Source organism: Nannospalax galili, unplaced genomic scaffold (genome assembly GCF_000622305.1).
Source record: "Nannospalax galili isolate Female #2095 unplaced genomic scaffold, S.galili_v1.0 scaffold158, whole genome shotgun sequence".
Lineage (NCBI taxonomy): Eukaryota > Metazoa > Chordata > Mammalia > Rodentia > Spalacidae > Nannospalax > Nannospalax galili.
This window is the reverse complement of record NW_008345290.1, coordinates 4,614,058-4,636,000: the sequence shown is the minus strand read 5'-3', so window position 1 is coordinate 4,636,000 and position 21,943 is coordinate 4,614,058. Positions and strand designations below refer to the sequence as shown.

General features: G+C 42.2%; 1 protein-coding gene across 1 annotated transcript in view; it reads left to right on the top strand.

Moving 5' to 3' along the window:
- Osbpl3 (oxysterol binding protein like 3) overlaps positions 1 to 21,943 on the top strand; it is a 201,525-nt gene that overhangs the window by 140,836 nt on the left and 38,746 nt on the right. The window contains exons 10-14 of the mRNA XM_008841547.3: positions 1,956 to 2,086; positions 6,219 to 6,326; positions 14,793 to 14,927; positions 16,028 to 16,121; positions 20,043 to 20,293. Of these exons, the coding sequence (XP_008839769.1) occupies positions 1,956 to 2,086; positions 6,219 to 6,326; positions 14,793 to 14,927; positions 16,028 to 16,121; positions 20,043 to 20,293 (719 nt within the window). The remainder of the gene's footprint in view (positions 1 to 1,955; positions 2,087 to 6,218; positions 6,327 to 14,792; positions 14,928 to 16,027; positions 16,122 to 20,042; positions 20,294 to 21,943) is intronic.

The window sequence follows — 21,943 nt, the reverse complement described above, 5'->3', positions numbered from 1 at the left end:
CTCAGACTCACAAAGATCTGCCTGCCTCTGCCTCCCAAGTGCTGGGATTAAAGGTGTGTGCCACCATGCCCAGCCCTCATGTTTTCATTTTTTTAATTAATTAATTTTTTTATGTATATGAGTATATTGCCTGCATGTATGTAAGGGTACCCATGTCATGCAATGTTCGTGGAGGTCAGAAGAAGGCATTAGAGTTGGAATTGCAGACAGTTGTTAGCTGCCATGTGGGTGCTGGGAATTGAACCTGGGTCCTCTGCAAGAGTAACCAGTGCTCTTAACCACTGAACCATCTCTCCAGCCCCCATTGTTCATGTTTTCTTAATCTGTGTGAATGTGTGTGTGACTGTGGGTGTGTACATGCTATACTGTGTGTGAGAGAGAGAGGGAGGGAGAAAGGACACCCTGGGGTGCCGGTCCTCACCTTCTACCTTGTTTGAGACAGGGTCTCTTTGCTGTCTGCTGCTGCATATGCCAGTCTAACTGGCCCGCCAGCCTCCAAGGATTCTCCTGTTTCCAGCTCCATCTCACCATTGAGCACTGGGAATGCAGAGGTGCAATACCACATGAGGCTTTACGTGGGTTCTGGGGATTTGAGCTGAGGTCACCACTCTTGCAAGGCAGTGCTTTACACTGAGCCATCTTCCCAGCCCCCATATATGCCCCATTTGGGGCATTTAACTACTTACTGGTTTAGCTCTCATTAAACTTGACGATTCCTGAAAGTGAGCAGAATGGTTGAATGCCAAAATTCAGAGGTAGGGATTCCACTGTAGCTGAAAGAAGAAGCTAGAAAAAATGGGGGCAACACTTTGTTTTGAAATAATTTCAAACCTACAGGAAAGCTGCAAGACTAGTACAAAGAACTAGCCCAGACCCTTTACCCAGAGTCGCCACTTTAACATTTCACCAGTTTGTTATCATCTTTTTCTACATTTTGAGACTAGAATTCCTGCATTGTATCATTCTTTACAGCTGAAAACGGGCAGATTCTGTTCAGTGACCTCAGTGTAGCTCTCCCGCTCAGGACATGCAATGTGAAGACAGTACTTTAGCCCCCCTTCCATATTTAAATGCTGCCAACATCTGAAAAATGCCTCGTAATGCCATCTTCCCACTGGGTACAGGATCTGGTTCATGATCACACATTATGATTCACTGTCTTGTTTCTTGAGCCTGGTTTAACTGGAGACAACCTTTTATAAATTGATGCCTTGATATCGTTGAAGAGTACAGGCCAATTTCTAAAAATTGGATGTTCAGTTTCCTATGGTTTCTCATGATCAAATCCAGATTGCTTATCCCTGGCTAGCATTCAACAAAGAAGATACCATGTCTTTTTCAAGACACTTTGCCTGGGGACACCCAGGGTCCACCTGACTCTCACTTGTGATTAATACTGACCAACTGGATAAGGTGAGCTCCCTTTTCTGCTGTAATGTTAGCAGATTTCTACTGATAACCAGTAAGCCTTGTTCCTAACTGGTTTCAGTCTTCAAGAATATAAAACTGAATACTAACGATTTTAAATCCATAAGTCCTAGAATCGTGGAATGCTATAATGAGTAGAGACTTTAGGGTTGGCAAGTGTATGTAAATTTTAATAGATTCTACTTTTCAAGCAGTTTAAGGTACACAGCAAAATTGAGCTATCTGGAGATTCCCCATACATCCCTTGCCACTGTGAAGGTGTAGCCTATCCCACCATCAGCATCCCTCAGAGGAGTGAAGAGCCTGTGTTGCTGGACATTGTCACTGGAGCCTGTAGTTTCTCTCAAGCTCACTCTTACACATTCACTGTGTTTTTCAAAATTAATGTAGAGTATGCATTTGCTGAGCTCAAAATACTTAGGATTGTGACTTGGCTAAATTCTCGTATAAGAAATACACTGCTCTGCATTTTGTTCTTTAATGGTGCCTCTTCTTTATTCCTGCTTGTAATGATTATATCTTTATAGTTTACTTCGCTTTAAGGTCAGCTTTTAATAGCATATCGACAGAACGAGAGAAGCTGAAGCAGCTGATGGAGCAGGATGCCTCCACCTCCCCTTCTGCTCAGGTCATCGGGCTGAAGCACGCTCTGTCATCTGTAAGTTGTACGCCTGTGTCACATGAATATCTGAAAATGTGGCCAGGCTCATGAATTGTTTATGTTTCCTATTTCCATGATTGCATTGAAAATTGATGATTTTCATGGTTGAGTTGAATCTTCAGGAAAAAAAAAAACAACAAATTATCCAAGTTATATTCAGACCTTTCATCAGACCTGCTTATTCTTAGCCTACCCTAAATCTTAGTAAACTAATTCTGTGAATATGGTTTCTTCCAATTTACCTGAATTTCTCTGTTTCTAAAGAATTTGGTTGTATGTTTGAGTGTGGGTTTTCCAGACATCTACTGGTTAATGCTTACAGACTCTGACATTTTGGAGATATTGTGGATCTGAGACACCACAAGCTTAGATCAATTTAACAAATAACACGTGGCAGAGAGAAATTTCCAACGTACACATTATCTTCTCTCCCATAAAGTACTGATCCTACTTAACGTTCTTTTGTTGTTTGATTAAATGGTACAGAACATTTAGCTTTTTCCTCCCATGAACACAAAGCGATGAGTAATATGAAGTGTCTGTCAGTGTATCTTCAAAACACAAAACCCAGTGTGACAGCCTGTGTTTCCAGCAAGCCACGCTGGCCCTCAGAATCCCTCCTCAGCTTCAATTTCTTGCTCAGAATGGCTGGGCTCCACTGCAGTGCTGTCCTGAGGAGACGAAGGCAGCTGATCCATTAGCCTTGATCTAGCAAGAAGCCAGAGAACTTCTGAAACAGTGTGTTTATTCGCTCTTTCTCTGTTTCTGCTTTATAATTCCAGCTTTAAGAAGAGAAGAGTACGCATGTGTCAGATCCCATCCCAAGTGCAACTGTCTTTTGTATTCTGGGTCAGGCAGGGAGAGGAATTTCAGGGCCATGTTTCCAAAAGCCAAGGCACTTGGAGAAAATGGTCACTCGTCTTTTAGGTTTTACATTTTTTATTATATTTTCTATGTATTGTGTTTTGCACTCACATGTATGTAAGTCCACCTGTGTCATGTAGTGCCTGTGGATGCCAGAGAGGGTGTCTGATACCTTGGAACTGGAGCTATGGATAGTTGTTAGCTGCCATGTGGGTGCTGGGAACTGAACCTGGGTCCTCTGGGACAGTGTCCAGGAAGAACAATGGTACTGATGTAATGTTAATATAATTAATGTTATGTTATGAGGTAATGTTAAGGATAAATCCCTGACCAGTAGCCCACATCACTTGTTGCAGAATATTTAAGATGCATTCATTCAGTGGCGAATCATACAGCCCAGACCGGCTTCATGTAGCCAACTGGTGCTGCCTCCACCTCCCCTGTCCTGAGATTATAGTCATGTCCCACCATGCCCAGCTCAACTGTGCAACCTTTGAAAGAAAAATTTAAAAATAATATTGTCTCACTCCACATGTAGAGTCTTAATATTTTTTAAGTTGGAGAGAAAAATCACATCTTTAGGACCTTGGTGAATGGCTGGCTGAAAGCTGGGTTGCTGCTCTGATTGGAGAGAAGCAAAGTGGTGCTTCCATGGTTTTTGCTTTTTGTTGTTTTAATTTTATTTATTTATTTTTTTTTATTTTATGTGTATATGTGTATTGCCTGCATGTAGGTAAGTGCACCCATGTCATGCAATGCCCGCAGAGGTCTGAAGAGGCTGTCAGATCCCCTGGGACTGGAGTTATGGACAGTTGTTAGCTGCCATGTGGGTGCTGGGATTTGAACCCAGGTCTTCTGAAAGAGCAACCAGTGTTCTTAACCGCTGAGCCATCTCTCCAGCCCCTATTTTAGTGGTACGAAGCATTCTTATCATTCCCATTAGTGACCTTTTTTTTTTTTTCTGTCTTTTTGAGACAGGTCTCCCTGTAGCCCCAGAAGTCCTGGAACACATATGTAGACTAGGCTGGCCTTGAACTCACAGAGATCTGTCTGCCCCTACCTCCCAAGTGCTGGGATTAAAGGCTTACACCACCACGCCTGGCTAGAGTGATTTCTGATGCATTAGAAGGTGCCTCTGATGGGATTCCTAAAGTTCCTTCTTGTGGTCTTCCTCTCCCTCCTCCTCTACAGAAGTCCAGCCTTGTCTTGTTAATGTGCTCAGTCACAGCTTTCTGGCCCTGGTGTCTGGCTACATTGGCTTCATTCACTGAGGAATTACCTCTCGCCCAGGTTCTCAGTTAGGGAAACAAGATAAAACAAAAGGATCCTTTCTTTCTTCTTTTAGCCTAGATTTCTGATTTGGCTTGGAATTGTTTCTTTAAAAATATTTTGTATTAGGGGCTGGAGAGATGCTCAGAAGTTAAAAGCACTGGTTGCTCTTGCAGAGGACCAGGTTCAAATTCCAGTAGCCATATGGCAGCTAACAACTGTTAGTAACTCCGGTTCCAGGGGATCCGATGCCTTCTGCTGTCCTCTGTGGGCACTGCATGACATGGGTGTACTTATATACATGCAGACATAACATTCATACACATGAAAAGAAATAAATTTTAAAAATTAAAAAATTATTATTTTCTGTGTGTATGAGTGTTTTGCCTGCATGCATGTAAGTGACCACTTGGATAAACTGCCCACAGAAACAAGAAGAGGGTGTCAGATTCCCTGAAACTAGAATTATGGACTGTTGTTAGCCACTGTGTGGGTGCTGGGAATCATGGTCCTCTGTAAGAAGAGCTAGTGTTCTAATCACTGAACCATCTCTCCAGTTCCTAAAAATAATTTTTCAGAATCATCACGGAATTATTACAGCGGATATGCTGGTCCTACACATGGAATGTTGGCATGTTTCTTCCTTATTCTGAGTGTGGCTTACAAAAGAAAGAAACTACTAAAACAACACACTTTCTAGGTGTTGCTAAGATACTAGTGATATATTGACCAGGAAGTCAGTGCCTCAAAGGGATTGTTACATGTGGTTGTGTGACCCTAGTTCTTGTTCAGTGTTTCCTCAATGATCTTCAAGAATTCTTAAATAACATATGTCCTCTGTGGCCACTGAAAAGTAAAGCCAGAGCTGGGGGTGGTGACCACTCTTATCATCCTAGTACTTGAGAGGCTGAGGCAGGTGGACCGTTTAGAGTTCAGCCTGGTCTGCAGAGTGAGACCCTGCCCCACACAATCACATTGACAATAATAAAGTAAAATCATAAGGAACTACATGAAGCCCAAGTCCTTGTAGAGAGACAGGCAGTAGACAAGGCAGTGCCATGTCCCCAGGGCTCTCAGCAGCCAGGTCTTGGATGGAAAAGGTTCAGAACTTCTTCAGAGAGTCAAGAAGCTAGATGCAGTGGGTCTGTGTGATAGAAACCCTGGAATTAATTATAGTCATGTTTGGGGCACAGTCAGGAGAGTTTGACCCCTCCTAAAGACATCCTCATAGTCATAAAATGCACAGGAGTGGCAGGAGAAAACATCTTCTTTTTTCCTGTGAGCCAAATCCTAGTGGGGAGGTTGAAATAAAGATGAGATCTTCCCATGAAGAAGTAAAGAGATCTCACTGATCTCTTAAATCCCAGGGTTTATATCCACCGTTCCCCAGGGCCACAGTGCTTAAGCCCTTGTGTAGGTAAGTAAGGCTGGCTTGTTTATTTTTGGAAAAATAAATTAAATTGTCTTAGCCTTGAAAAATGAACCAAGTAAACAGCACCCATATTTGAAACGAATAAAATTAACCTTCCACAGATACCCTAGCCCAGCACACTTCCTAAGATCTGGTTCAGCTGGTGGGATGCTTAAATTGCATTGAAATATGTCCACTGGCATCTTTGCAAGGGTTGGAGGACCTAGTACTTAATGAGTGGGTAGGGGTGGGGTCTGACCACAGAGACTAAGAACAGCTAGGCTGGGGAAAGAGATATTGTGCAGCCACAAGTCTTAAAAGCTGATGTCCTCTGTGACTTCCTTCTGTCACCCTTACTAACGCCCTTTCTACCTCTGGAGATGAGATTAGAAAGAAGTATCATTGGAGACCCTCTGTTGCCTCCCAGCCTTCTGCTGGAGAGCAAGCTGGAAAGCCCAAACCAGCCCCCAGGGGTGCTCCAACCATGATCATCCTTTCCCAGAGACCTCTTCTGCGCTGCCCCTGCTGTGCTTCCCTGAAACATCCATTTACTAATGAAGCCCTGCTATTTTTAACATGTTCCAGGCCCTAGCACAAAACACAGATCTTAAAGAACGCTTACGCAGAATCCATGCGGAATCTCTGCTCCTCGACCCGCCTGCTGTTCCCAAGTCGGGGGACAATCTGGCAGAGGTGGGTAGGTTTCTTGTCTGGTAACTGTTCTCTGCAACCACTACCCGCCCCGGCTGCCTTCTGTCCAGCTGCACGGTTCCCTGCTTCACTGGTGGTCTTGAGTCGAGGTCACTGTTCCTGGCCTCCCCTGGTTTCCCCTGGCTGCTGCCACAGCCAGGCACTGGCCTGGCACTTGGCACTCAAAAGTCTTGCTGGCAGAATACTGCTTGGCACGTTCTTAAACTGCCTTTTCCTAAGTCCTTTTGTGTTTCTACACTTTCATTTCTCTCTTAAATGTCACTCCCTTCGCTGTGTTACCAGAATGGGAGCTGTAGAAGGACAAGCGTTTTTTTCTGTTATTTCTGGAGACCTAAATTTCTGTGACAGAAAGTAATTCAGTTTCTCACTGGCTTCTTTTGCTTGCTCTGTGAAACTCATGCTTTGCTTTCCTGTGACTGTCCCCTTCTTCCTTTTTTTTTCTTTTTCAGAACACAGCTGTGCACTCTGGGGGGAAAAATTGAATTAAAATTGAAATCTTAGTCAGTAAACAGTATATTAGAACAATCTCTTCTGGGCTGAAATTTTAACTTAGTAGCCTCGTGGTAGAATACTTGCCTGGCTTGTGTGAAATCCCACGTTCATTACACACACACTCACACACACACACACACACATACACACACACAATCACACAAAGAGGTCTTTTCTCAAGGCTGGTCTTTTGAATGTGTTTAAAATGAGAAATTTCAGAAAAATACAAGTATGTTCTTAAGAAAGGAGAATGAAGGTGAAGACTGTTTCTGTCTCTTATATTTAAATGCCTGCTTCAGATGTGCTAAATTTTCCACTAACAAACTTGTTAGGTGGAGTAGATTGAAAATGAAAAACAGGAAAGGTGGGCTGGGGAAATAAGGACCCAGAACCCACATTTAAAAATGCCTGCTGGGGGTGGCACATCCTTGTAATCCTAGCACTGGAGAGGTGGAGAAAGGTGGATTCCTGGGGCTCTCTGGCCATCCAACCTAGCCTACTTGGTGAGTCCCAAGCCAGCGAGACACCCTGTCATTCCCCTGCAAAAATGTAGGCAACATTTGAGACGCAACACCTATGGTTGTCCTCAGACCTCCACTCAGAGTCCAGACACAGGCACCCACACACACAGACACACAGAGAAGATAGCAGACAAAGGGTGTGTGTGTGTATGTGTGTACGTTTTTAAAATGCTTCATCTTAATCCTCTTCCTGTTCTCAGAATCCTCACACAATCCTTTAAGTGCTTAGGCAGATTTTGGCTAAGGATGAAGAAAGCTGAGGTGGCGACATCAGGTCACCTGCCTCATTTGCAGCACTGACTGTTCCACATGGTGACAGGACTGCAGCTGACCAAAGTGGCTCCCTCTCTGCAGAGGCTTATGGGCCGCTAGTCATTCTGAGGTTCCTGGTGGTCACTGGGAATGAAATCCCTCAGCAGACACGCTGCTTACTACCCCTAAGAGGCCAGCCCTATGGCCTCACCTTCAGGGCTTAGCACCTAAATCCTCCTGTCTGTATCCTGCTTTTAGGCCTGCCCACCAGCCAGGCTTCCTTGAGTCTGCCCATTAGCTAAAGCAGGGCCCACTGTGGGCCATGTCCAGCCATTGCTCAGAGTCATTTGCTGCCTGGGACCATGGTAATTCTACAGTTTCACATTTATTTCCAGACAGTTCTTACCTTTTATAATAATATGTATTATCATGTGAATTACATTCATACATTTCATGATTGGTTAAATAGATACCCTCCATTGATCTTTGTGAGTCTGTGTTCTGCATGCAACATTAAGGCTATTTGTGTTTTGAGATGAAACCCAAATCCCATATGCAGAAAAATGCACACTTTCGGATGAATCTCAAGAGAATGAGCTGAAGCTGAAATGTTGTAAGCTGCCCTGGGGGCACCAGCTGCACCGTCAAACTTGTCCTTCCTCAGCAGCCCTTGAGAGTCCAGTCAGGGATACAGTTGTACAGTTTATTCCCCTGAGAGCGTTTCCCATGGTCAATCCTGTATTTTTTTGTTCTTTTCCCCCTACTGAATGACTCAGGCTAACTTTCCTAGTAAGGAAAAGCCATTGTTGCTTTCAGGGAGTAGGAACAGAAATAAGTGGGAATGACTGCATAGAATGAACATTCCAGGTCACTTTCTAAATATACATAGATAATAAACTCCAGATTTTTAGGTTTTATTTTAAAAAGTTTAAAATCATATGTTTCAATGTGCTTATGTGTGTGTGTGTGTGTGTGTGTGTGTGTGTGTGTGTGTGTATCACAGCACATGTGGAGGTCAGAGGACAGCTTGCACGAGTTGGCTCTCTCCTTCCACCTTGTGGGTTCTGGGCTTCAAACTCAGGGTGTCAGACTTGGCAGCAAGAGTATTTACCCGCTGAACCATCTGACCAGACACCCCAAACACTTTGTGTTAATGATCCCCAGACACCCCAAACACTTTGCAGCAGAATGACAGTCCCTAACAATAGGGTCATCCCAGGGGCTCTGCTTTTTAGGCCTTCTATTGTTGGTCTACTTTCTGTTGCCTTCTCACAGCTGCACAAATCAACCATTGCTGGTGTTGGACCTTGATACTGAACCCTGAAATCTCTCTTTAATTAGAAATTGCTCCCATGACCTATAAAGTGCCTCCTGCTTTATATTCATGAATGTGGAATTTTAATATCACCAGAATGTCAGTTCTTAGAGTAGCTTCTATTATTTTAGATTCAAAATTCAAAGACCAAATGACTTGTGGAAGTAATATCTTCTATATCTAAAGTTCATTTAATAATCAGTATATGAGGGCTGGAAAGGTGGTTTACTGGTTAAGAGCACTGGCTGATCTTGTAGAGGACCTGGGTTCAGTTCCCAGTAACCACATGATGACTAACAACCATCTGTAACTCCAGTTCCAGGGGATCCAGTGCCCTCTTCTGGCCTCCACAAGCATTGCATGATACAAGTGCACTTATATACATGCAGGTCAAACATCATACACATAAAATAAAAATAAATAAATAAAATGTTTTTAAAAAACAGAGAATGGTGGTGTGCACATGAAATCCTAATACTGGGAAGATAAGGACAGGAGGACAAGTTTGGAGTCAGTGTGGGTTACATAGTGACATCCAGGCTAGCCTGAGCTACATAGTGAGACCTTGTTCCAAACAAACAAAAAAATTCCATTTAAGACACAAAGAAGGCTAATTTTTTTTAAGTGTTAAAGAAAAAGGGAACCCAAATCCTTTATTTATCCATTCTCTTAGTTATCACATGGATATAAAAAATTTTTTTTTTTTTTTTTTTTTTTTTTTTTTTTGCTTTGTTTTGCAGTGCTGAGGACCAGGGCATTATACGCACTAGGCAAGCACTCTATTCCTGAGCTACAGTCACCCTAGAACTTTTTCTTGCCTTGTGCTTACTGTGCTTCATGTGCATTTGAAAGCATTATTGCACAAAATCTTAACCTTGATCTATAAAGTAGGGAATGGTAGTTTCATTTTAGAACAAGCAAAGCCCAGAGTGGTTAAGTAACTTCCTCCAGAAACACAGCTTCTAAGAGACAAAGCTGGAATTTAAATTCATATCTAATGAAACCAAAGTGTGTGTTTTCACCTCAGCACACTCATCGAAGCACTGAGGTTAAAATGGGTGGCAACACTGGGGCAGAATGACTGCCTCAGGCCAAAACACTATAAATAAATACATGGATGAGGAAGGCATCAAAACCAATGGAAAAGACATTTTCAATAAATGAGGTCAGTGCAGCGCAAAGCAACTTGAAAAGAAGCTTAAAACTTTCTTATGCTGCATACTAAAACGAACTCTAGTTAAATATAAAAAATGAGGCAAAAATATTAATTTGAATATTTATCAAACTTCTAGAATAAGGATTTTTTAGTAAGCAGTAATAAAAATTGCAAAAGAAATCTTACCTAGATTTGAATATATTTTATAAGGGAAAAATGTCTCAAAAATGAGAGGGTACAGTAAAAAAGAAAAAAAAAACCAAAAAAGTATTTTCAGTGAAAATGACAGGCTGAGTTAATGCAATGATGTTTTTAATCTACGAAGGAAGAACAAATGTCAAATAGCTTAAGACCTCAATGAGTAAATGGAGAAAGATAGTTCACACACATACCAGATGCAGGGGGTTTTGGTGGTGTGGCATTTTCACTTATTTATTTTTAAAGTCAGCCATGAGTCTTAACTACTAGGATAAATCATGATCGGTCTACTTTCTATTGCCTTCTCACAGCTGCACAAATCAACCATTGCTGGTGTTGGATCCGGAAATCTAAAATAAGCCATGAGTCTGAACTACTAGGATAAACTCGGGGACGTCATGGGGATCTCATTGCTGAGTCAGTGTATAGTGTGTGAACACAAACCTAGATGACAGAGCTGACAACACACCTTGGCTATATGCTAGAACCCACTTTTAAAATGTTTTGTGATTTGTCTGTTTACTTTTATGTTTTCTTGTTATGAACATCAGTGCACACAAATCTAGACTCACACAGTCCAGGTCTTCTGCCTCCTCCTTTTGTCCCACCGGTTGGTTGGGCTTCAGATCAGGAGAACTTCATCTCTTATGACTACAAGGTCTTCCTCTGGATTCCTCCTGAAGCACCTGCCTGAGACTGGGTTAAAAAAAAAAAAAAAAAAAAAAAGACGTATAGGGCTGGAGAGATGGCTCAGCGGTTAAGAATACACTGTTCTTGGAGAAGACCTGGGTTCAAATCCCAATACCCACATGGCAGCTAACAACTGTCCATAACTCCAATTCCAGGGGATCCAACAGCCTCTTCTGTCCTCCATGGGCATTGCACAACATGGGTGTACTTACCCAGGCAATGCACGCATACACATAAAAATAATAAATAAAATATTAAAAAATAGAAGTATAATCTAAAGTAATAGCTAAAAGTTATGACCTGGTATCAGCTGTGTATTACCACTGCACTGTGTCCTGGGCGGAACTGTATTTGCTATACTGTTTAACAGCTAGATCTCAGTGGGCTTCTTCACACCAGTATCTCCACAGATGCAAGTCATGCTACCTATGATGTTGTGACAGCTGTGACATCACTAGAGGACAAGAATTTCCCACCTCTGTTATAATCTTACTGTGCCCTTGGACAGAAATGTCATTGTTTGGCACATGACTGCACTTGTAAATTTGTAAAAAGACACAAAGAAATGCAGAGGTCCATCCTGTGCACCACTTAGCCTGGCCTCTCCCACATTAACATTGTACAGTGTGCTTTTTCATTAAAAAAATAAAATCAGCCTAATAAAAAGGAAAACCATTAGCTTAGCACAAATTCTTTTCTAAAGTATGGTATTCACTGCCCTCATATAAGGATGTAGAGAAAACAGAGTTTTCTTAAATGTTAAAGTTACTAATACAATCTTAAACATTTTAGGAATTCTACTTCTGGAAATTGATTCTAAAATAATAATGAGATACAAACAAAGATACATCATGATGCTCACTAGTTTGCAGTCTGCAAATGCCCTTAACTTCAGTATAGAGAACTGAATTGTCACTCTGTGACACATAAGTGTAATAAAATAGCTACCAATTGAAGTTCATTCTCGCAGACATTTTAAAGCACTCACAATGTAATGGCAGGTGAATTGCAGGCAGCGTACAGATTATATCACATTTGATCCCAGCTTTCCAAATTTTATAATTCATGTTTATTTATTTGGTGGATGGTTTGTTTGAGACGGTCTCACAAGGTAGCCCTGGTTGGCCTGGAACTCACTATGTAGAAGTTCATGGGCAGTCCCTCTGCCTCTGCCTCTGCCTCTGCCTCTGCCTCTGCCTCTGCCTCCCAAGTTATGTGATTACAATCATAAGTCATCATGTCCAGCTGCACATGTACTTTAATTTAAAAAAACACACCAGTGGATCTGAGTGAGGGATTTTTTAAGTAATATCTGTGTAATTTACATTTTTGTGTATTTTCTATTTAGAATACATACTGCTTTCATTCCTAGAATGCATATTACTGTTGGAAAAAGTTAATTTGGTGTAATATTGCTTAGGAAAATTTTATTAAATTTTAGATAGATGAGAGGTAGATAGTATGATTATAGTTATTTCAAAACAAAACTACCGGAAAGCCAGGCGTGGTGGCGCACACCTTTAATCCCAGCACTCGGGAGGCAGAGGCAGGCGGATCTCTGTGAGTTCCAGGACAGCTGGGGCTATAGGGAGACCCTGTCTCAAAAAAAAAAAAAAAAAAAAAAAAAAAAAAAAGACCGGAGAGAAGTGTCCAAATGCTTATAGCAGTTGTTTTAGTATGATGGTATTATGGGTGTTTTCCATCCCTCTTTTTTCTGTGTTTAACTTTTTACAAAGTAAAAAATAGGTAGACATCCACTCCTGAGTTAGAGCAAAGGAAGTTATTGCATTGAACTACATTCCTGTTTTAGTATTCAAGGTCCGGAGTTGCTCAAAAAACTATGTTGGAGGCAGGCGCTGCTGAAGTCCTGGTGTTTTCAGTAGGAATTCATAAATAGTTGCCAGAGTTGTGGGGCATCAACAAAGATTAGGGGCTAGGATGAGCACCTCTAATCCAAAAATCCAACACTTGAAATTCATGTTCCAAACTCCAAAATGTTTTGAGCACCAGTGTGATACCACAAGTGGGAAATTCAAAACCAGTTGTTCTGTGACTCGTCTCAGCCAGTTCACTAACGATACTATAAAATTAACTTCAGTCTATGTGCATAAGTACACATGAAATATAATTGAGCTTTATCGTTAAGCTGTGTGCCTATTCCTACGATACCTCATTGTATTTTCAAAACGCCATTTTAAAAAATCAGAAGCCTGAAGCACAGCTGCACCTGAGCATTTCCGCTAATGATCCTCAGTGTATCTTATCTTCAATGCTGATAAGCCAGGAAATTGTCTGACCCATCAGTCTAGGAGTAGGAAGCTAGAATAGGAGTGTGTGGTGATGAATTAATGAGCAGTTGACCTGGGAAGATTCCATTGCTGTGTGAGCATTGCAAGAGTTCCCTGGGCTCTACAGCATCTTCAGACTTAGTGGTGCTGTGCCTGGTTCTTTAGAGGACAGAGACATTTCCTTTAGAAAGCAGCTGCCATGCCTATAGATGCCAGTGAAGGTCATCTCCTTTTCAAGAATGAGGAAAAGCTGGCCTTTAGGAAGGCTGAAGCCAAGACTTGGGCAAATGACTGGGGTAGGATGTCTCCAATAGAAAGGGAAACAGAATTCCATGTGCTTCTGAAGAAAACTTTTCACCAAGGGACCCCTTGCATTTATTAATTAGGAAACTCCACTGAGACCCCACAGCATAGTAACATGACCTCCTTGGGCATAATTTATGTTAGTGAGATGAGCAGGGCATCCTGAACCCATGAAACAAGTTATTGGCCTGACCATCCCTTCTCCATTGTGCTCTGGAGATGCTTATCAGGTGCAGGATGACCCAGCAGCAGCGAAGTCTTCGAGCTGTCCAGTGACTTGTGGGAAGATGATCTTCTCTGAGTTTAAGGAATGGAACTCCCTGTCCTTAAATCTGTCCCAATCAGAGTCGGGGTGCCGTGTCACCTCTGTGAAGCCTGAGTCAACATCACCTCCCCCCTCTTTTCTAACTCATTATATCTTGGTGCTCTTGGTCTGAAGTGTACACTCCTCACAGCTCAACTGCCTTGTCTATTCCCATATTTCTCTGTGGCCGGCCAAGGATTATATGCAAATATTTACTTAGCGCATTGAGTTGAAATTTTATTTGCAAATAGAATAAAGAACATACTCCCGGAGTATTTGGGTCCTTCTTGGAGGATGAGTCTGGACTCAGTGGAGAGAAGAGCAGAGAGCAGAGCCCTAAGAGGCTCGTAGAGTGCTGTTCTTCTAAATTGTAGAGTTACACCTGGGGTCGGGGGTTTTCTTCCCTTTAAGAGTCACTGTGGGTGGAGAGACACAGTAAATTCATCTCAGTCGTGAATAATGAATTATCTGCTACCAGGGGCACTTCTGGACCAAAACACTGAGTTTATTTGTTAAGGAACACGGAGGCAGAAGAAAGGCACGCTGCTAGGAACCAGCCATGCAAGGACATGCATTGAGTTCAATTCCAAGGAAAGTTTAGGATAGAAGGAAGCCTCCTGCAATGATAGAGAAGAAGAGGACATGAGAGTGTTGAGGCCTCCACCCCTCAGAGAAACAGAGCTGGTTTTCATTTGAGATTTGTGGCGTGTGTCTGAGTGATGCTAGCCTGTAAGTGAAACACCCCTTTGAGGGAGAGCCTCATTTCGTCCTGAGTGAGGCTTGAAATTCCTTGGAGCAGACCCTTGCTTTGAGTTGCCTGTTTGCATGGGCCTGTGACCTTGTGCATTATGCAACTAAATCATTTATTTATTTTGTTTCTCTTGAGACTGTTTCTAATTATACGCATTTTGTTTTTGTACTTCCAACAGGAGAACTCTGGAGATGAAAACCGAGCTCTGGTTCATCAGCTTTCCAACGAGAGCAGGCTCTCCATCACTGACTCTCTTTCGGAGTTTTTTGATGCCCAGGAAGTTCTGTTGTCCCCAAGCTCTTCAGAAAATGAGGTTTGTACCCTGTTTTCAGTCAGGTGCCCTGAAAATCTCCTTTGTGGCTTTGTTGACCAACATACTCAGTAAAAATCCATCGATAGAAAGGCTAGATTCAGTGCTCCTGCCAAAGTAATACAGTGTGCTAGAAGAAAAACATTGCAAAATTGAATTGTTCAACTCCCCATTTCTGTTTGTTAGACTTTTTTTTTCATTACAGATTGCTAATTCTGAATTCTATCTATTTATGCACTATTTGATACCTTCTGCATATTTTAATCATGTTAATTTACATTGTACATTTCATATTATCATACAATGACTATTATATTAATTTATACTTACAGTCATTGTTTTAAATTGATACATAAAATCCACACTTTCTAGAATAGGCATGTGCTGCAGTTAGCATTATTGTGTGCAAATGCACATTAATAACTTTACCCATTAAATATAGAATAATCTTATTTATGTATTAATTCCCATAGAAGTATCTTTTCCACAAATAGTTCAAAGACAAATTGTTGACTCCTTTACTCAAACACTAGCATATTCTGGAAATAACTCAGAATAAGAATTTTTTTTTTTTTTTTTGTCTTTTTGAGACAGGGTCTTTCTGTAGCCCCAACTGTCCTGGAACTCACTATGTAGACCAGGCTGGCCTTGAACTCACAAAGATCCGCCTGCCTCTGCCTCCCAAATGCTGGGAATAAAGGCATGTGCCACCACACCCGGCAGAATAAGAATTTTTGTAATGGCAGTAATCTTGAGGTTTATTTGTTGTTTTTCTTCTGAGAACCAAGAATATTTAAAGATTTTCTCCCTCCCTCCTCCTCTCTCTCCTTCTCTCCCTCTCTTCCTTCCTTCTCGTGCTGGCGCTCAAACTCAGGGCCTCTCACATGCTAGGCAAGCACTCCCTTACATCCCTAGCCCTAAGCCGTTTTACTGAGAGCATTGCCTAGGCAGATTTGTATGGGGCCCTCTATGAAAATAGCACCCTAAATTATTTCTATAGATTAGTTGTGTGGAGAGCGGCACATGTGCTCATGGAGTGAACGCTTTCTGAAAGCCTGGCTCTCTTGTTTACTGTAATGTTTATCATTTCTTCTTTCACATAGATTTCTGATGATGATTCATATGTCAGTGACATAAGCGATAATCTTTCCTTAGACAACCTCAGTAATGATTTGGATAACGAAAGACAGACCTTGGGTAAGATTTACATTATTGGTTCTCTGAAAGCCTGGATGTGTGTGTGTGTGTGTGTGTGTGTGTGTGTGTGTGTGTGTGTGTGTGTTTATATGGGCACATATATGTGTGCATGTGCATGTGTGTATAGGCCAGAGGTCCACCTTGGGTATCATTCCTCAGGTGCTGTCCACCTTATTTTTTGATACAGGGTCTTTCACTGGGATTTAGGGCTTTCTGATTAGCCTAGGTTTGCTGTCCAGTGCTGGGATTGCAAGTGTACACCACCATACCTGACTTTTTTTAAACTTTTTTTATTTATTATTTTTATTTTATGTGTATGTGTGTATTGCCTGCATGTAAGTGCACCCGTGTCGTGCAATGACTGCGGAGGACAGAAGAGGCTGTCGGATCCCCTGGACTGGAGTTAGGGACAGTTGTTAGCCACCATGTGGGTGCTGGGATTTGAACCCAAGTCTTCTGCAAGAACAACCAGTGTTCTTAACCACTGAGCCATCTCTCCAGCCCCCATCCCTGACTTTTTTACGTGGGTGCTGGAGATCAAACTCAGGTTCTCATGCTTGTATAGCACAAACTTTACTGACTGAGCTATCTTCCCAGCCCTAAAGTATGCATTTTTATAGACTATTAATCTGCGTGTATAGAATGCCTGCTGCAAAAAATTAGCACATGGTCCATATGATTCAAGATTTTATGATGTGGATGAGGACACAGTACTCACATGTGAAAAGCATATTCATTCAAATAAATTTGCCTGCTTGTGCAAATTTTTATAAGATGAGAGTATTGCAGTTTCATATGAATACCAAAAAATAATGCCAGAGCTAGTCCTTATGCAGCCAAACATTCTCTGGACAAATGCAATGTAGAAGAGGATGTTTTGTCTTCAGATATCTAAGTATTGTTATAACTTAAGAATTTGATAGGACATATAGAATTTTAAAAATCTACGTGGAAATTTAGCTTCAGACTATTCAAAATAATACACTTGGGGCTGGAGAGAGGCTCAGCAGTTAAGAGCACTGGCTGCTCTTGTAGAGGACCCAGGTTCAGTTCCCAGCACCCACACGGCAGCTAACAACTGTCTATAACTCTAGTTCCAGAGATCCTCCACAGGTACTGCATGACACAGGTGCACTTACACACATTCAGGCAATACACTGAGAAATAAAGTAAAAATAATGAATAAAGTATTTTTTAAAAACAAAATAACATACTTGTAGTTCCTCTCGGAGGGATACTGCTAAGATACCCTTTATCACTGCCTAATCCCAAGAAGGAGAATGATGACCAAGAAATATGCTTCAGGGGTGCACAAGATGGATCAGTGGGCAAGGGTGCTTGCTGCTAAAATTGATGATCTGAGTTTGATCCCTAGAAACCATATGGTAGAAGGTGAGAACTGACCTCTGACCTACACACACACACACACACATACACATACCATAGCACACAGATACCACACACATAAATTAATTAATTAATTTAATTTAGTTGCTTTTTAAAGAACAGTATTTCATAATGTTAGTTTGAACTGTCTGGCTGTTATTCCTAAGTAGCTTAGGACTTCAGGAAGCAGACTGAAGCCCATTTAGGAAGGTACCCTTAAAAGGAGACCACCCAGTGCACTGCATGGATCTTTAGCATCAAACACTCCAGGTCATGGTTTCTAGTTTGTCTGTATTCTGCTTTGAATACTCAAAGCACCATCCACCCACCATTCACTTTTCACGTCTACATAGAGACAGTTTCCAGGTAGCTTTATTTCAGTGTTGCTCAGCTCAGCAAGTACTTATGAACTATGGTGATGAATTATCGAAACACTGCAGAGCCTCTTCTGTGAGGACTACAAAGGCAGGTAGGGAATTTTCCCATCATCTGAAAAGCATCCTCTCAGCTTCACACCTGCTGAAAGCAAGACGCTTTGCTCTGTAGTTTTGCTTGAAGAGTTCTGCAGCGGTAAACTCCCTGCTAGAAAAACCAGAAGACCAGCCAGTTTAAAGTGGAAGGCTCACAATGTGCGTGCCAGTTGTTTGTCTGTGAAAACAAAGATGCAAATGGGAAGAGGAATGAAGAGACATCACCTCCTCTCTCAGGTGAACAGCATGCACACTGGAACAGTGCTGCCAACTGCAGATGAGGTAGAGGACGCATGCCGAAGCCCTCCACCTCTTGAAGGCCTTAAGGAGGGAGCCAAAGGTGGCACAGAGCAAACGAGGGGTGTGAAGGCAAAGTTGGGGAGAAAGGATTGGTCTAGAACCTAGACAATAGCTATGCTGTTAACAGGAGCCAGGAAGAGCGGAGAAGAGGTCCAGCTGGTTCTCTCTAGCTTATTCTATAGCGATTGAGCTAGAACACTAACCAGTGCCACATCAGTTTAAGCACACACTGGACATAGCTTCTTCATCTCTACTTGAACACTAGAAATGGCTGTCCCCAGTTCTCTGCAGACATTCTCGGAGGGTGATGGGATTTCTAAACATCTTGAAAAGACATCTGTAGAGAAAACCTTTATTTCCTACATTATTTTTGCCTAAAAACAGAAGATTAAAACTGAGTCTTGGGACTAGCTCAGTTGTTAGAGTGCTTGCCAGATTGCTCAAAGCCCCACTACCACATAAAACCAGACGTAGTAGTGCTCACCTGCAATCCCAGTACTAGAGAGGTAGAGGCAGGAGGATCAGAAGTTCAAGGCCATCCTTGGCAACATAGAGAGCTCAAGGCCAGCATGAGCAACGTGAGACCTTGTCTCAAAAAGTAAATAAATAAAACATAGTGTTGTTCTAATATTACACTAGAATTTCTTAGAGCTTACTGGGTATTTAGAATATTTCTTATTAGTTCCCCCCACACTGGGCACTTGGCAGGACTTGCCACTATGCTGGGTGCTGTGGAGATTAAGTGACTGAGAATGTGGATTGAGGAACATCCTTGAGTACCAGCCAGCTCTATCACCTACTGCTGATGTGTGCTAGGAGAAGGTCCTCCTGCTCTCTGTCCTGCTCCCTTCATCTATAAAATGGGAATAATAATACTATTTACTTCAATAAATATCATAAAGAATAAATAGAATAGTGCATGTAAAGTGCTGAGGATACCGACACCACAAAGAGACGTGTCAGCTGTCAGTGATGTGGGTGTGGGGCTAGGGTGGCGGTCTTTCAGTGTAATCAAAATGAGACCACCCAGAAAGCTATTTCTGAAAATGGTTCCATTTCTAGCCATGTTGCAGTGCCAGATTTTTCCCATATAAGCAATTAAGGTAAGTTCAAAACTTAATTGGATGCTACTACAGAGTATGGCCCCAATTTCATATTTTTCTGTTCATCAAAGCAGCCTCTTAATTCAGAGTAATTGGTTATATGCTAAGTAAATGCTAAATGTTTGTGTTTAATAAATAAATATACACCAAAAGATATATTGATGAAATCCAAAAGATGATTGAAATTCTACACAATTAGGACAGGAAAGGCGTTTCAAGAGCATGAGAATTTGATATGTTTAAAGTTCGTGCCTGTCTAATCTTCCATAGGCATAGAAACCCTTTTTCCAGGTTTATTCTGAATATAAAAACTATGAGGACCTAGTTTTTGACCAGGAGCTTAAAGGCCTTCCCAGGAATAAAGCCCAGGGGTTCTGGTGTATGTAGTTTAGGGCATTTATTTATTTGGCAGTGCTGGGGATTGGTGCGTGCTAAGCACATGCTGCACCACAGAGCTACACCCTAGTCCTGGTTTTTGGTGTTTAATTGCTTAGGATTCTTTTGCTTGATTTCTGCCTTCCATCATACTCTGGATAACTGAGTACAGTAGTAACACTGAGTACCAGCTAGGTAAGAGTTTATTCACAGATTTTTTTTTTTTTTAAAGTGGTGCAATAAAACCAAAAGCTTTCCAACACCAGTCAGATCTCCTTTCCTTTTAGGGCCTGTTCTTGAAAGTGGTGGAGAAGCCAGGGCCCAAAGGCGAACCTGCTTGCCAGCCCCAGGCCCCAACACCAGCAACATCAGTGTGTGGAACATCCTGCGGAACAACATCGGGAAAGACCTGTCGAAGGTGGCCATGCCGGTGGAGCTGAACGAGCCCCTGAACACGTTGCAGCGACTGTGTGAGGAACTGGAGTACAGTGAGCTGCTGGACAAGGCAGCGCGCATGCCCAGCTCCCTGGAGAGGATGGTGAGCCCCAGTCCCTGTGTCTGTTCACCTGGACCCTCCGGAGCCTGGAAAGCCCAGTTCTCGTGTGATCACTTGTGATCACTCGGGTTGGTGTCTCCTGGCTGTATGCAGTCACTGCATCACAGTCTGCAGTAGGCAAGGGGCTTCACTGTGCAGCTGGTGCCTGGGGGTGGTTCTGCCCTGGGCTTTTGTGATCTGATGGTTCTGATAGGCCTGGCTGGAAAACAAGGCTTTAAGGCTGTCTCCGTGTTTATTTTTACTACCCTGGGTGGACTGAATCTAATTTCTTGAGCTGTTTCTCTCATCTAGAATAAATTTCCCTTGAGAATGTTTCTGTTTATTTCTGGAATTGTCCCATTAGTTCCTAGAGTTTGGGAAAATATTCACAGATGCTTTTACATCAGAAAGATTCCCATTTTTTCTCTCTTATAGAGTAGTTTTTGTTTTTTTTTTAACCTGTGAATCTTGAAAATTTTTATTCTGGAAACTATTCTTTCAACCTCTTCATATGTGACTTGGTGAACAGTTAAGTCCTTGCCTGGGTGGGGAGCTGGCCAAGTGTCCCTCATATGCAGAGTTCTCTCACAGCATTCACTGACTGGCTAACTTGGAAAAACAGCCCCCACCCAGGGCTCCACAGACCCAGCCAACAGCACCCTGCAGTGGTATAGGGTGCAGTCTTCTTCAAACTTTTCAGTCTGCCTTTATGGCCCTCATGGAACTTCATCACTGCCAAGATTGGGAGATGAAGAGGAAACCTCAGCTACCAGCCAAGAGAGACCCCATTGTCACCCCGCCTGCTCACTGGGGCCTCTTCATCAAAGAGATTCTTTTTTAGTGACACTAATGATAATAAATGCCCCCAACGCTATGATTTTATCCTTTTTGTTAAATTTTCTCCAGAGAATGCCTGATGAAAAACGGGAGGCAAATAGCTTCTAAAGCAGGTATTAAAAGCCAACACTTTGGGGTAGCTCATTTCAAAGAAAACAATTCACTTTGAACATGAAAGTATTCTCAAAGGTGTTTCACTCCTGTGGTAATTTAGAAACCCTTAAGATGTTCAGCAATTGATCCCTATACTTGACCTTAAACAGAAGCTTAAGGAAAGGGGGAGGTGGGCACCTGTAATTCCAGCACTGGAGAGGCTGAGGCAGGAGGATTGGTACAAGTTCAAGGTCACCACAGGCTATAATTTTTGAGATCTTATCTCAAAAATAAAAGAAGCATGTTTGAGGCAAGGCTTCACATCCCCAGCACAACCCTGGGTTAAAAGCCACAGCCCATGCATTCCCATTACTACTGTGAAGTCTCAATGCTCTGCTGTGTCACCAAAAGGAGGCATTTCATTAAGTCTGCCTCCACCCTTCTGACTAGTACTAGGTTATTTAATTGATTTGTCATATTTTAAGTTTTTGTTTAAAAATTAGTTTTTAAAATTTAAGTGGATGTGACTACTATCCTCAGGCCTCTTGGGGTAAGTCTATAGCGCAGCGCTCAGCGCCGAGACTCCCTAAGCCTCATTCACCCTTCCACCCCACCCCCTCGCCGTTCTATACTCCTAGTTTGAGCCCTGCTCCACTCCTAGTCTTGGGGCCGCAGACACCTGGGGAACCAATACTGCTTCCAGACCCTTCTCACCCAGAGCAA